This window comes from Neoarius graeffei, chromosome 7 (assembly GCF_027579695.1).
Source record: "Neoarius graeffei isolate fNeoGra1 chromosome 7, fNeoGra1.pri, whole genome shotgun sequence".
Lineage (NCBI taxonomy): Eukaryota > Metazoa > Chordata > Actinopteri > Siluriformes > Ariidae > Neoarius > Neoarius graeffei.
This window is the reverse complement of record NC_083575.1, coordinates 69,619,524-69,635,814: the sequence shown is the minus strand read 5'-3', so window position 1 is coordinate 69,635,814 and position 16,291 is coordinate 69,619,524. Positions and strand designations below refer to the sequence as shown.

Below are 16,291 nucleotides of genomic sequence, written 5' to 3'. Positions count from 1 at the left end.
GGTTTAGGGATTTTGTTTCCCCCTTGATCTGTGCCCTTACTCGTGCTTATATCAGCATTAATGTGAGGGGAGTTCCTTTGTTTGATCTGTAGGGAACTGTAACCCAGAAGAGATTGCTTTAAGTCTGTTAATTTGTGATTCAGAGCTTATCAGTGGTGTTCAAATGACCTGTATTGACTTATATGAACTTACTGTAAAGTTACTGCAGTGGGGATCATTTTTTTCATCCAGAGCTACTTTAATGCTATGTTACAGAAATTGAAAACATTGTGACTGTTGAATGTTTAACTCCCAAGTCATTCATTCTTCATCTTCATTAACCGCTTTGTCCTGGTCAGGGTTGTAGTTTATCGTGAGCTGTGGGAATAGAGGCTTTGGACCATCATGTGACCCCCATAGCAATGGTAACTAACATTCGGCAGGACTCGATGTCGAATGGAGAGGTCAAAAACCCTACAGTGCGCTCACTTCATTTCCACTAAGGAAAGAATTTAAAAAAAAATTTACAACTGCAGTGAGCTACTCATTCTTATACAGCGAAGTGAACATGAGCAACACAGCGGCTCTGCAGAGACTCACCTTCACTGAGACTTAAAACGTGCAATCACATTCAGGGATCCTTCGGAGCACATTGTGTGCATGCTTGGGACACAGTCATTATGGGAAACACCTGATGCTGATTTGAGTGCAATCAGTACACGCATACAAGAACACAGAGGCTTTGTGAAGTATTATCATTATCACTGTCACGATTGTTTCTAGCCATGTTTATGACTCTGCTTTCGGTTTCGTTTGTATTTTGTTTTTGTAAATATCACACCTGCTAATAAACATGCTTCCTGCACTTACACCGGTCTACCACCACATACCTGACAATACTTCACAAAGTCTCTGTGAAAATAGAATCCTTATATGCGTGTACTGATTGCACTTAAATCAGCATCAGGTGTTTCTCATAATGACTGGGTCCCAAGAGCTCTGAAGGATCCCTGAAGGTAAATGCACTATTTACGGTATGCCTCAGTGAAGGTGAGTCTCTGCAGAGCCACTGTGTTGCTCATGTTCACATCACTGTGTAAGAATGAGCACCTTGTTGCAGTTGTGATTTTTTTTTTAATTCTTATCTTCGTGGAAGGGGCGGCACGGTGGTGTAGTAGTTAGCGCTGTCGCCTCACAGCAAGAAGGTCCGGGTTCGAGCCCCGGGGCCGGCAAGGGCCTTTCTGTGCGGAGTTTGCATGTTCTCCTCGTGTCCGCGTGGGTTTCCTCCGGGTGCTCCGGTTTCCCCCACAGTCCAAAGACATGCAGGTTAGGCTAATTAGTGGCTCTAAATTGACCGTAGGTGTGAATGTGAGTGTGAATGGTTGTCTGTGTCTATGTGTCAGCCCTGTGATGACCTGGCGACTTGTCCAGGGTGTACCCTGCCTTTCACCCGTAGTCAGCTGGGATAGGCTCCAGCTTGCCTGCGACCCTGTAGAAGGATAAAGTGGCTAGAGATAATGAGATGAGATCTTCGTGGAAATGAAGTGAGCATACCATAGGGTTTTTGACCTTTCTGTTTGACACCAAATCCCGCTAAATGTTTTTTTTTCCCATTTTCCCGTCTATGTTTAGAAATTTCTCTAGTTTTCCCCCAGTGATGAATTATTTTTGGTAAATTAAAAAATCTGATGTTTTTGTTTCGTTCAAAACAATTTGTATATCCAAAAACATCGACAGCAAAACCGTCCCATACTGATTAATAACAACTAACTCGTCTGAATGAAGTACTACAAGTATGCCCCCTGTCATGGCAGTGTAGTTACCGTTGCTATGGCGTCATGTATTGGTGCAAAGCCTCTATACCCCCTTGTGGGAGTCGACAATTCACTGACTGGCAAGTTTTTAGGAAAGTAGAGGAAACCCATGCAAAGCTCCACAACACTGTACCACCCTGTGAGAGTAAAAGGTTAATATCATACAATGAATCATATAATGCTTAAAGTGCATATTCTGGACCAATTTCATTTTTTTTATATGAAAGTATGTCCCTTTACACACTCATCCAGAAGGGTAATTTTGCACAAGGCCATCTGTCTACAGCAGAAAAAAATAAAATAACAAAACGTGTCTGGAAAAATCCCAAGGGAGTCTGGAGCCAGATTCGTGACGTTACCTGCGGAAGCGCCAGCAGGCTGCGTGAGCTTGCACGGTTTCAGTGCACAGCCTGTGTAGACCAAGCGCTCCCATTTCTCTCTCATTGTCCGGTCTTTTGGAAAACGATAAGTACTAATCCCATCAAGATTGGTGTTGCTACACCCTCCTATGATACATCTGTTAACCATTTTAATAATTACGCGATAACGTTGAAGAAATTTGCAGAAAACGACCAGGTCGTTTTCTCATAAACAAACCAGAGCTGACATAGGATTCGTCACGAAGGAGGCGTCCTGCACGTGACATCACGAAAATCAGTGTTTCCCAGGAAATCCAAATGCAAAGTTTTTTCAGAGGCAGACCAATTCGCCTCCAATGGCTTGATTTCAACTGAATTTTTCTGGTATTGTGCAAGGTAAACAAATTGCAGAGAATGCAGAATGTTACAGATATTTGACCAAAGTTTAATATAAAATGGGAGAATTACATTGATCTTGCTCCTGAATTTACCCGTGATATGCCCTTTAAGGTATTTGGACACACTATTCCACATCCAGAGCTTTACACAACAGAATCCTTCACTTGCATTACAGCAGTAACTACACAAAACTGTGTGTGCCTTATTCGGTTGCTTGTATGATGCATGCAAGTGGGTGCAGAGCTAATACAAATATTCCATGTTCAATTTACATTCAGTTAGGCATTTAACACATTTTTGCTAAAAGCTGTATGCCAGTGTGATTAAATATATTTGACAATTGTCATGTTTTAATGGATACTTTTGCCTCTAAATAATTAACAACACGCATGTCTTTTCTTGTTTTTCTATTTGGGTTCTCCAGACTGAACATGTCATGTTGACTGGCCGAGGAGCAAACCTGTTTGCAGAAAGCATCGGTGTTCCTACAGTCCCATCACAAGCTTTGGTGACAGAGCAGGAGATGAAAGAGTGGCAGCATTACAAGAAGTATAGTGTTGGTGTCAAAGAGCTTTTTAACTCAAAGTGGTAAGTAGCTCTCCATTTGAGAGCGTGTTTGTGAGTGAGCTAAGTATCACCGCTAGCACTAATCCCTTTTCATTACAGTGAAACAAAGAAGAGAATTAAAGCAATTTGTTAGAAGATGCTTCAATAAATTTATCTGAGTAGTGGCTTAAATTAAATCTGATGAATTGAACTAATGAAAATATAATGGACACTATTAGAGAAAATAATGATTGGAAAGTTGCTGCAAAAGTTTAAGTTTGCTCTTTATGCTTTACTAGAGTGATTTTTTTAGGTGTCAGATCCTACCAACCTAACCACATTGATACCACATACAGTATCTTGCAAAAGTATTCATCTCCCTTGGTGTTTATCCTGTTTTGTCGCACTACAAGCTAGAATTAAAATGCCTACCACAACATGCCTACCATTTTAAAGGTGAAAATTGTTGTTTTATTTTGACACAAACAATAATTAAGACGAAAAACAGAAATCTGGAGTGTGCACAGGTATTCACCCCCTTTTGTATGAAACCCCTAAATAAGAGCTGGTTCAACCAATTCACTTCATAAGTCACATACAGTAATTAGTTGATTAAGATCCACCTGTGTGCAAAGTGTCACATGATCTGTCACATGATATCTGTATAAATCAACCTGTTCTGGATGGACCCTGACTCTGTAATACTACTAAGCAAGCAACATGAAAACCAAGGAGCACTCCAAACAGGTCAGAGACAAAAGCTGTGGAGAAGTATAGATCAGGGTTAGGTTATGAAAAAATAGCCCAAACTTCCCATTATAGCAAAATGGAAAGATATGGCAGGAGTACAAACTTGACAAGAGAAGGCCACCCACCAAAACTCATAGACCGGGCAAGGAGGACATTAATCAGAAATGCAACAAATACACCAAAAATGACATTGAAGGAGCTGCAAAGATCTACAGCGGAGATGGGAGTATCTGTCCATAGGACCACTTTAAGCTATACACTCCACAGAGCGGGGCTTTATAGAAGAGTGGCCAGAGAAAAGCCATTGCTTAAAGTGCCATTCCACCATTGGATGTATTCTTTGGCATAAAATACAATATATTTTGACAACATATATAAATGGTATCACTAGATAGAGAAATCTTTTAGCTTCAAAATGATATATTAAACATAATTTTTTGACAACGACAAGTATATTAATTTTGCGACCAAAGTCACCTACCCTTTTAATTTCCGCGCGTGATGTCATCGGCAGGTTCCCCTTCTTGTGTACCACGTGACGTGGCACATATTATTAGCAATGGCGGATAGAACGCGATAAAAATAATACCAATAAATCTAGCTAATACCAATAAATCTAGCTAACTGAAAGATTAACTCAAAATTTTTCGCAATTTTTTTGGCCCCCATATACGAGGAGAAATGACTCTCTCACTTTGGGGGTTTCCTGGTCTAAAAATAGACCGACACATGGTACACAAGAAGGGGAACCTGCCGATGACATCACATTTCACTACCGCGCGGAAATTAAAAGGGTAGGTGACTTTGGTCGCAAAATTAATATACTTGTCGTTGTCAAAAAATTATGTTTGATATATCATTTTGAAGCTAAAAGATTTCTCTGTCTAGTCATGTTGTCATAAAATATATTGTATTTTATGCCAAAGAATACATCCAATGGTGGAATGGCACTTTAAAGAAAAAATAAGAGAACACGTTTGGAGTTTGCCCAACAGCATGTGGCAGATTCCCCAAACACATGGAAGAAGATTCTTTGGTCAGATGAGACTAAAATTGAACTTTTTGGTCATCATGGGAAATGCCATGTGTGGTGCAAACCCAACACTTCCTATCACCCTGAGAACACCATTCCTACAGTGAAGCATGGTGGTGGCAGCATCATGCTGTGGGGATATTTTTCATCTGCAGGGACAAGAAAGCTGGTCAGGATTGAAGGAAAGATAGATGGCACTAAATACAGGGCAATTCTGGAGGAAAATCTGTTTGAGTCAGCCAGAGGTTTGAGACTGGGACAAAGATTCACGGTCTAGTAGGACAATGACCTTAAACATACTGCTAAAGCTACACTGGAGTGGTTTAAAGGGAAACATTTAAATGTCTTGGAATGGCCTAATCAAAGCCCAGACCTCAATCTAATTGAGAATCTGTGGCATAACTTGAAGATTGCTGTACACCAATGCAACCCATCTAACTTGAAGGAGTTGGAGCAGTTTTGCCTTGAGGAATGGACAAAAATCCCAGTGGCTAGATGTGCTAAGCTATTAGAGACATACCCCAAGTGATTTGCAGTTGTAATTGCAGCAAAAGGTGACTCTACAAAATATTGACGTTGGGGTGGAATACCTATGCACACTGCAGATTTCTGTTTTTTCATCTGAATTATTGTTTGTGTCACAATAAAACAACAATTTGCACCTTTAAAGCTGTAGGCATGTTGTGTAAATCAAATGGTGTGAACCCCCAAAAAATCCATTTTAATTCCCACTTGTAGTGCAACAAAACAGGACAAACACCAAGGGGGATTAATACTTTTGCAAGACACTGTCAAAGTGGGAAAAAGATGTAAGAAGATGTAGAAGTCTCATGATGCAAATTTTCTGTGCACAGAAAGCATGATGTTTCAGGTTTTCAGAAGAAGCTTTATGTTTTGCAATATACATTTGTGAGGAAAGGCGTGTCTTTGTAATGTGTCTTTCCTAACAGATTTCTTCCTCTAAACATTTGAATCATCAGTTGATTTTCAGACCTGCTGCTCTCAAGTTTAAAGCTTGTAGTTTTTATTCTATGGTTGTTGTTGTTTTTTTTATCACATCTGATTGTAGAGTTTGCTCTAACCATATGGTATAATATACAGAAGTGTGACAAATTAAAAGGGGGGGGAAGCAATATAAAGCATTTTAATATGTTGTTGGGCCATCACAAGCTGCCAGAACAGCCTCAGTGTGCCTTGGCACAGACTGTAGAAGTCGATCATTCTTCCAAAAGAAAATATTCCCTCAACTGGTGTTTTGATGATGATGATGATGATGATGATGATGATGATGGTGAAGAACGCTGTCCAAAATCTCCAATAGGTCTGGGTTTGAGATCTGGTAGCTATGAAGGCCATAGTATATGATTTATATCATTTTCCTTCTCATCAAATCATTCAGTGAGCCCTTGTGCTGTGTAGATGGGGGCGGAGTCATCCTGGAAGAGACTACAATAACAGACCCACCATTTTTTTATTATTATTATTGGGCGCCACGGTGGTGTAGTGGTTAGCGCTGTCGCCTCACAGCAAGAAGGTCCTGGGTTCGAGCCCCGTGGCTGGCGAGGGCCTTTCTGTGCGGAGTTTGCATGTTCTCCCCGTGTCCGTGTGGGTTTCCTCCGGGTGCTCCGGTTTCCCCCAAAGACATGCAGGTTAGGTTAACTGGTGACTCTAAATTGACCGTAGGTGTGAATGTGAGTGTGAATGGTTGTCTGTGTCTATGTGTCAGCCCTGTGATGACCTGGCGACTTGTCCAGGGTGTACCCCGCCTTTCGCCTGTAGTCAGCTGGGATAGGCTCCAGCTTGCCTGCGACCCTGTAGAACAGGATAAAGCGGCTAGAGATAATGAGATGAGATTATTATTATTATTTCTGTCTTGTGATCACTAGTTTAAATCTGGGAAGCATTTATATGAATTTCAGCCAAGACCCTTGGCTCAGAAATTCATCTCCCTGCATATTACCCCTGCTGCTCCTAACAGTGCCATCATCTGGATACTTGCGATGATGTCACTGATTTCTAATGCTTCAATTGACTGTTGGAGGTTCTTTGATACAGTTCCTAGTGCTCCCACTACAACAGGTACTACCTCTGGCTTAACATTGTGCATTCTCCTTATGTGAAGAGCCAGGTCTTGATATCTTCCCACTTTCATATTCTCTGTTGTCTCCACACTGGAGTCCCATGGAACAGCAATGTCAATTAGAGTCCATCTCCTTTTCGACTTCTGGTTGTTGTGAGTCTTCTCTTCCTTCTTATAAATAGCTCCATGGGCCCTCCCATTCTTCAAACTCACTTGCGTTGTCAAACAACTCCTTCCATTCCTTCTCTGTCAAGATCATCTTTTCTGTTCTTGCAGTAGTAAAGTAACAACCTGGTGATGCCTGCTTTTCCACATCCACCCTGCTGGGTGAGGAACCTTCTCGCTCCAGTCCTTGCAGACCATCTCATCCAGCCCCATTCACGCTGTTGTGTAAATCAAAATTATTTTCCATTTCTCACTCATTGGTTGAGGCTTGGTTTTTCTGTGCATCCAGAGAGTGGCCTTCCTGGTGTTTTTTTTCTCGCTGAGACACCATCTTATATGATTTTACAGTCCTCAACTTGGGCGAGCGGTGGATCCATGCCATTGTGGTTCGGTTGTCCATCATCTGCCATCGATTAGTGACTGTAGCACCAAGCATCAGGTCGGTTTGGTATTGCTGCTACGTCATCCAGCATCCTGCTGCCGATGCCTTCACCATGACCCTGGCGGGGCAGCTACCGGGTGCTATACCTTGCCAAAGGGCAACCTGTGTTTTGTCCAGAACTGCTTATTGGTTATTTGCAGCGGACCTCCATATCTGGAGGCTTACTCCCCTATCCGCAACCAGGGGACCTGCTGGATGGGAGTTGTCTCTCCACACCAGATTATTATTAGTCGTAGTAGTAGTATTTGTCATGCAGCCATATTTTAAAATCAGTTTTAAAATGAAATTTAAATAGTCTTGTTACAAAATCAGAAGTAGTGGGTCAGCAGGACATTTGACAAGAACATGAGGGTTATGGCAGTGCACCTAGAGCAGGGAGTACTGTTCCTGTCACCTCTGTTTCCCCAGGAGGTGAGGTAGCGGAGGCTCGGTCATGGCAGACTGTAACCTCAGACCCACTGGGATCCAGTAAAAATAGTGCCGAGGGGGGTGTTAAGTGACAGCTGGCTAAGCTACAACCTTTCATCCCTCCCCACCGCGCCTTCATTATTGATGACCTCCCTGTGCTCAGCCACACTGCTGTCACTGGGCTTTTTAATGCACAGCCCTTGGAACACAATTATCCAATGACTTCGTTTAGGGTGATTATGCGGCAACCTGCTGCCCATACTGCCTGACCCTGCTCATATATTACACCAGGCCCAGTGTGATGGCACACAGAGCAGATTTAAATGCAGTGGTCATAGTTTTGTTATTCTGGAGGTCAAAAATGGTATGAAATAAAGTGTAGTGTATTTTCATCCAGGCTTGGTATTATGTCTTGTATTTGGGGAAGGGAAAATTAATAATTGCATCTCTTTCTATGAAGGTAATCATAATTAAAGAAAAAAATGAAACAAAATGGGGTGTGCTGTTATAGGAAAATGGGGTGGTAAGATACAGCCCATTGTGACACGGAAGTGATAACAGGACAAATTAGTTCTTGTTATCACTTTCAGTTACTTACAGTTACACTTTAAAGTTTTTAAATAATAAAGTCTCTTGTTTTGAAGGCTTTCCTGTGGCAAAAAGATTACGGACTATTGCAATGCACTGACACCCGAGACTCTCTTCACAGAAAATTTCCCCATATTAATGGTTATCTGTTTCAATGCCTTAAGGCATTTTTAAATCCATTTATTTTAGCCTTAAATTATGCAGACCTATGAATGACCTATGAATGAGCTATTACTACAGAAACGATAACATTCATTCATTCATTCATTTTCTATATTACTTAGCCATTGTGGATTGCGGTTGAGCTGGAGCCAATTCCAGCTGATACTGGACGAGAGGCGGGGTATACCTTACACAGGTCACCATGGCATACACACAGACAATCAACCATTCACACTCACATTCACACCTATAGGCAATTTTGAGTAGCCAGTTGACCTCATCAACATGTCTTTGGACTGTGGGAGGAAACCAGAGGACCCAGAAGAAACCCACACAGGCACGAGGAGAACATGAAAACTCCACACAGAAAGACCCGGGTCAACCAGCATGTTCAAATACAGAACCTGCTTGCTGTGAAGTGACACTGCTGATTATTAGACCAAGCTAATTAATATAATCCTACCATTTGAATTACAGCTGGAACTATCATCAGAGGCGGCACGGTGATGTAGTGGTTAGCGCTGTCGCCTCACAGCAAGAAGGTCCGGGTTTGAGCGCCGTGGCCGGTGAGGGCCTTTCTGTGCGGAGTTTGCATGTTCTCCCCGTGTCCGCGTGGGTTTCCTCTGGGTGCTCCGGTTTCCCCCACAATCCAAAGACATGCAGGTTAGGTTAACTGGTGACTCTAAATTGACCGTAGGTGTGAATGTGAGTGTGAATGGTTGTCTGTGTCTATGTGTCAGCCCTGTGATGACCTGGCGACTTGTCCAGGGTGTACCCCGCCTTTCACCCGTAGTCAGCTGGAATAGGCTCCAGCTTGCCTGCAACCCTGTAGAACAGGATAAAGCAGCTAGAGATAATGAGATGAGAGATGAGATGAGAGCTTTGCTATTATTGAAAACTAATCAACAACTTCTGACAGATTAGATAACTCAAAAGTGTTGTGGTGTAACTGTTATTATTCTATCTACATTCACTGGATATGAGCAATCGTGTGCTCTGATTGGCTACTCTAGTACTAGGATATCAGGTCATATACCGTGAGTAGAGAAAAACAAAATGGTGACTTTATCAAGTATTTAAAATAAACAGAAATAGCTAAAAGAATATAGTTTTTGTTCCCCCCCCCACACACACACACACATATCTCCTGTTCCACATTCCTGTCCAGTCGGTGGCAGTAACGCACCTTTTAAGTTGGTTGCCAACCACCAAAAAAACTCTAAAGAATAATAATAAGAAGAACAAAATGGCGGCGCGTGTTGCTGAACCAACCGAGGGTGAAATAAAAACTCTACTCGAAAACAAACCCCCCCCCCCAAAAAAAGGAACAAAATATGGAATAAAAGTATTTGAGGGGAAGAATGTATCTTTTTTTTCAAGAATTATTATTATTATAGTGTTTTCACAAATTGCTACTGTCATTTTGCCAGTTTGTTTACATTTTAAGTGGAAATGATTTTGTCAGACATTTTATATAAAGTTTTTATTTATTGAATTTGCAAAAAATAAAAATGCTCCATTTCTCAAAATCCAGTGAATGTGGATAGAATAAAACAGTTATTCCACTCAATCTCATCATACATGGCTTATAGCCAACTCAGTGCTACGCGCCTCATCAGCTATCAGCTCATGTACGACTCGATTTCGAGGAATAACTATTAATTATATTCCATATCACACATACCATTATTTCTGTATGGAAATCATTAGCTTTGTTCACAGACATCAGTCACTGATATAATAGCATGGTATACCATGTATCTACAGAATTTTTTGTTTTTTTACTTCATATCTTTCTCTCATGCACTGTGAGAGAAATTGAATTCCACCACCTGTGGTTCTGGAGAGCTGAGGAACAGCTTTCAAATTTGATTGATATTATGCCCTATTATTAGACGGTTTGAAGAGATTTAGTACTTATTTTTATCATTCTATATGGATTGAAATGCAGTCCACCATTAGACAGCTTTTAAATGTAGTTTTCCCCAAAGCTGCGAGGCTTAATCCAGCTATTGCTGGCAATTTAAAGGCGTAATCAGGTTCATGTCAAAAGTGATTGATGCCTCAGGATTCCTTGCCAGCTGGATCAGATAATATTCTTCATAAGAAAACTGTTTGATTCCTGGTCTTTCTTTGAGAACAGCCTGGAGTCTGTGTCTTAATTAAGTTTCTAAAATAAATTAAAATCCTGCTAATTTCTATGACAAATCTGAAGACTAACCTGTGCCACAGTGATAAAGTGAAAAAAATATCACCTCGTGAGACATGGTGGATTTGGCATGTTACAGCTGCCAGGGGAAGTGGATCACTCCGTCTTTATTGAGGATTATATTAGGATGAATGATGAAATGTACAGAAGCATCTCAACTGCTCAGATTCAACCACATGCCTCAAAATGTGGTCGATTATGTTTCACCTGAAACTTGAAGTTCTCCTTTATAGTGCCAGAAATAATTGAAATGATCGGCATAATTTTGATTCGCTCTGTGATCTAGCACAAGGGATTTGAAATATAATCATTCCCTGAACCCTCTGAGTACAATTTTCACTTACTGAAGCCATGACTAATAACAAAAAGTCCTGAAAACAAGCTGGAACTGAAGGTCGCTGTATTATGAGACGAGCAGAGAATCTGGCAGTGTCTCTGGATTATAGACTTGAGTCTATATATAACTATTATTTTGATAATGCAATTTGTCCATTATACTGTATTTGGTCTTCATAAAAAAAAGTCATTAATTCCTGTATGGTTCACATGCTTCACATATGAGCTACAACTGGTGTCTTTTTCGTTGTCCTTGTCCAGAAAATGTTCATTTTGTGTCCCAGTTTGGTGACTATGAAAATTACATTTCTAGCCTTGCTACATTTACAGTATAACATGATGCGCATAATATTCAGTTATATATATGGATGTGTTTAAAGTATTAAAATTAAGAGAGGATTACAAAGGTCTGAAGGCCAAATTAGAAAATCATTTTCAAATATTTTTTTCTTTCCCTTTAATTATTGATGGACCATGCTTGGCAGGACATGGAGAAATGTCAAATAACTTCAAAGAAGATGATTTGAGTTAAATATTTTAATAATTCACTCTCTTGCACAATGTGCACTTGTTTTAAATGACATGCCAGTGCGTAGTTGAATCTAAAGTGGGGAAAAAAAAGAGCTCCCTGTTCAAACTTGTCTGAACTTGCAGTGGCCATGACACAGTTGGAGCAGTGGCTCTGGATGCATTTGGGAACGTTGCCTGTGCAACTTCAACAGGAGGAATCAGGAACAAAATGGTGGGACGAGTTGGAGATTCTCCTATCATTGGTGAGCTGCTGCAGCTCTGTCCATCACATGGTCATACTTGCCAACCCTCCCGATTTCGGTGGGAGGCTCCCGATTTTAGCCTCCGTCTCCCGCCTCCTGATCGTATTTGTTAAAAACTGGATAATCTCCCGGTTTGGGGAAATCCCTACCGCCAAGTTAAAAATACTCCCGATTATGTCCAATCAGAATCGTATGAGAAACACTGCTGATGTCAACTGATTTTTAACCAATCAACGAACAGAACGATAGTCACTTCCGTAATGTAGGATTCACCCAGGCTGTCCGACATTTTTTACAAGCGGTCATTCATCATGGCCACTAAACCCAATACCAAACGGCAAAAATATGAATGCAAATACCAGGTTGCATGGGAGAATGAATTTCCATGGATAAGCAAATGTTCGACCAGCCAGTTACACATTTTAAGGTAAAGATACCTTAAATCAGAATATAATGGACATTTGAGTGTGAAATTAAACTAGTCTTCCATTCCATTTCAGAAACAAACTGTACAACTTCTAAAGTGTTAAGTGAAATTTTGCATGACAGAGAATGTGTTTGGTGAGTGTATTTGAATAGTGTGGGAGTGTCTTAGTGCTATTTTGAATTTATGTTTGAAAGTTTTAAGTGAAAGCTTTAAGTGAATTATCTGGAAAGGGATTGATTTTGATCGAGTTTTGAGGTTTTAAGTGAAAGATTACTAGTGAGTGTATTTTGGTCGGACTAAAATTCTGCATTTGAGTGAATTTCTTTGCGGTGTATATTTTGATAGTATGGTATGGTAGTATTTATAGTGCCATTTTAAAATTTTGTTTGAAAACTTTCAGTCAAAGTTTTCAAATGAGCAAATTCCTTTGATGCATTCCAGTAGGATTTTGATAGTATTATTTCTAGCGCTTTTTAAAAATTCTGTTGGAAAGTGTTTAGTGAGAGAGATGCATTTTAGTAGTGCTAAGACAGTTCTTATTAAAATTAAATTTATATATGGTATTATAGTTCTCTGTACTTTTACATGAGCTTACAGAAGGAAAACACATTTGATGCAATCCAATAATACTTTCATTCACTGTGACTTGTGATTGGTTGAAGAGAGCAACTGGACTTGCTTGACGATTCTTGAAAACGTTTTGCCTCCGAAAGGCATCCTCAGTTCTGTCTGACTAAAGGGAGTGAGTATCCAGTATTTATCCTCTCATGGATCATCATAGAATCCGAATCAGAATGCTGATGGCTGCATTGTAGGTGGCTGATTAAAGATGTCATAGACACCCACCTCTGTTCAATGATGGTCGTTCCAGGTTGACAAAAATGAACGATCCTCTCTGGCTAAGATGTCTGCCAGTTTTCTGGAAGTCCTCTCATACTCCCGCACCAGTCGAAGGGATCTCATCCCAAAGTGCGTAGAAACATATCTGTAAAGAAACTCAGTCGTCCAGGTACATAGTAATCTGTGATTGGTTGAAGAGAGCAACTGGACTTGCTTGACGATTCTTGAAAACGTTTCGCCTCTCCTCCGAAAGGCATCCTCAGTTCTGTCTGACTACTAGGGAGTATCCAGGATTTATCCTCTCATGGATCATCATTTTTGTCAACCTGGAACGACCATCATTGAACAGAGGTGGGTGTCTATGACATCTTTGATCAGCCACCTACAATGCAGCCATCAGCATTCTGATTCGGATTCTATGATGATCCATGAGAGGATAAATCCTGGATACTCCCTAGTAGTCAGACAGAACTGAGGATGCCTTTCGGAGGAGAGGCGAAACGTTTTCAAGAATCGTCAAGCAAGTCCAGTTGCTCTCTTCAACCAATCACAGATTACTACGTACTACCTGGACGACTGAGTTTCTTCACAGATATGATTCACTGTGACTATTTTAAGAAATTATAAACATTCTTCTAAAGCATCACTTGTGTTATTTTCTGTGGGTCTCTGTATGTATACAATATTCAGGCATGAGATTTTTCAGCTAAAAATCTGATTTAAGACTTCCCTTTCATTGTTATTATATTAAAATTCAAGACAAGTATAATTTCAGATGTTTCACTCTGAGCTCTCTCATGCCTGATACATGAATCCCATAACCTACAGTAACTGATAGAACAATATCAACAATTCAAAAACTCTTTAATTGTATACATTTCAAATGGTTTGCAATTAATTGGGATCCACTGTTTTTATCGTTTCAACCACGCATCAGACCCTCGTCCAATTGCAAAGGTCGTTCACGCACTTTTCTCCCCCATGAGAATTTTGAAAAGTTGGCAAGTATGCATGGTGCATTGTATTTATTCCAAAGAGATCATTATGTTTCAGTGATACTTGCTTTATGGTGCGGTCCTGTTAATTAAGGCTTGGTATTTTTGTGCTGTCTTTTGTGTGTGTGTGTGTGTGTGTGTGTGATAAGGATCAGGTGGATATGCAGACAATAGGAGCGGTGCTGTGTCCTGCACTGGCCATGGCGAGTCTATTCTGAAAGTCACCTTGGCCAGGCTAATCCTCTTTCACATGGAACAAGGTACTGATTGATCGTTTTCTTTCCCTTTGGATCTATGGATCTCCAGTTTGTTGCTCATCTAATCCCTAAACCTGATGTTCAGTGCGAATCCAAGGTTTATCTAGCAAACACATTTAGGCGTTAGACTGATTGACATGAAATCAACATATAACACATTGGGACAAATGAAAGGAAACACCTGACATGAGTCAGGAGCTAAATCAATGTTGTGGATGTCAGGGAACTCGATCTGGTGTGCAGATAGAAGAAGTGATAAATCACTGGACATGATACTCCCCAGGTAGCCAGGCTAGATAGATGTCATTGTTTTATCTTTATTGAAGGCAGGGATTCAAATATCTGAGGCCTCACATACAGATAATGCATAAGCACAAAAATGTTGCATACACCAAGTTTCATGCACCTTTTTGAAGGCATAAAAATAAACTTGACACGCATGGCTTAACAATACACTTTTAACCATATGTAAATTTCCTGTAAAGTATTAGAACTGGAAACCTTAACATAATTCTTTTACTATATAACATCTGTTTTGTTTCATGGTCTAATTCTTCTGCTGAAATACACGATTTGTGTGGTAATTAATCATTTTTAAAGAACTGAGATGTATGCAGTTGTATCCAAATTGAATAACAATTATCACTGTTACTATAGTAAATGGTAGAGTTGAGGCCCGGTCTCACAATACCGATAACTAGAACTAAAACTAGAACTATAACAATAACTATAAATAAATCGGTCACCTGCAGTTTATGTAGTTGGTGGTCACACCAGACCGATAATGATACCTACAGTGATTTTTCCAGGCTTGGACCTGATCTGATAAAACATCTCACCTATCAGGTAATTGCTTACATGTGACGTTGTCTGAGCACGTGCTTTTTTCCCTGGGCATCTTTGTACATCCTTGTTGCATCATGAAGTCACAGAATACAGATTCACGGAAAATTAAAAAAAAAAATACAAAGCACGGATCTTTTATTCACGGATATGTGATTTTCCGTGAAATATCAATAGTCAATTAATAAAGTAAACATATAAATGCAAGTAAGATATTTTAATTATGAACTTTGGCAGTCCAAACATTTAATTGTTTTAGACTTCTTAATTGTTTATCCGTGCTGCATCATCCATAACCAATCTGTAACATACTGAAACATCCGTGACTAATCCATAAATTATTAGTATCCGTATTAAAATCCGTAACCACTTTGTATTTTGTATCCTTTTTATTATATTTCCGTAATCCATATTTTGTCAATCACCAGAGTATGTGTATGGGTTGTTTTGAAGTCCAAGCTATACAGTATGACCCAGAATAACGTGCTACTACTTGGAAAAAACTTCCATGACTATTCGTAAGTTGCATGCATTTATTTACCTGAGTGGCAGCACCAACCGATATTATAGTCAGGATTATAGTTGAGGTGTGACTGTTCCAGACTGGAAATAAATTCAGGCATAGTTGTAGTTTTAGATATAGTAACAGTTATCGGTGTTGTGGGACCGGGCCCTTAAGAGGACTTATGTCAAAATATGATCTGGAAAAACTGATACATGCCTTCATCTCTAGTAGGGTTGATTACTGCAATGGCCTTTTCACAGGCCTGCCAAAAAAGACCATCAAACGACTTCAGCTGGTTCAAAATGCAGCGGCTAGGGTTCTCACACGAACAAAAAGAACAGAGCACATTACTCCAATTCTAAGGTCCCTTCAATGGCTTCC

General features: G+C 40.1%; 1 protein-coding gene across 1 annotated transcript in view; it reads left to right on the top strand.

Annotated features, from left to right (window-relative positions):
• Positions 1 to 16,291, top strand: part of si:dkey-103j14.5 (isoaspartyl peptidase/L-asparaginase) — a 54,357-nt gene that overhangs the window by 26,158 nt on the left and 11,908 nt on the right. Inside the window, exons 3-5 of the mRNA XM_060924829.1 lie at positions 2,976 to 3,139; positions 11,925 to 12,043; positions 14,455 to 14,565. Of these exons, the coding sequence (XP_060780812.1) occupies positions 2,976 to 3,139; positions 11,925 to 12,043; positions 14,455 to 14,565 (394 nt within the window). The remainder of the gene's footprint in view (positions 1 to 2,975; positions 3,140 to 11,924; positions 12,044 to 14,454; positions 14,566 to 16,291) is intronic.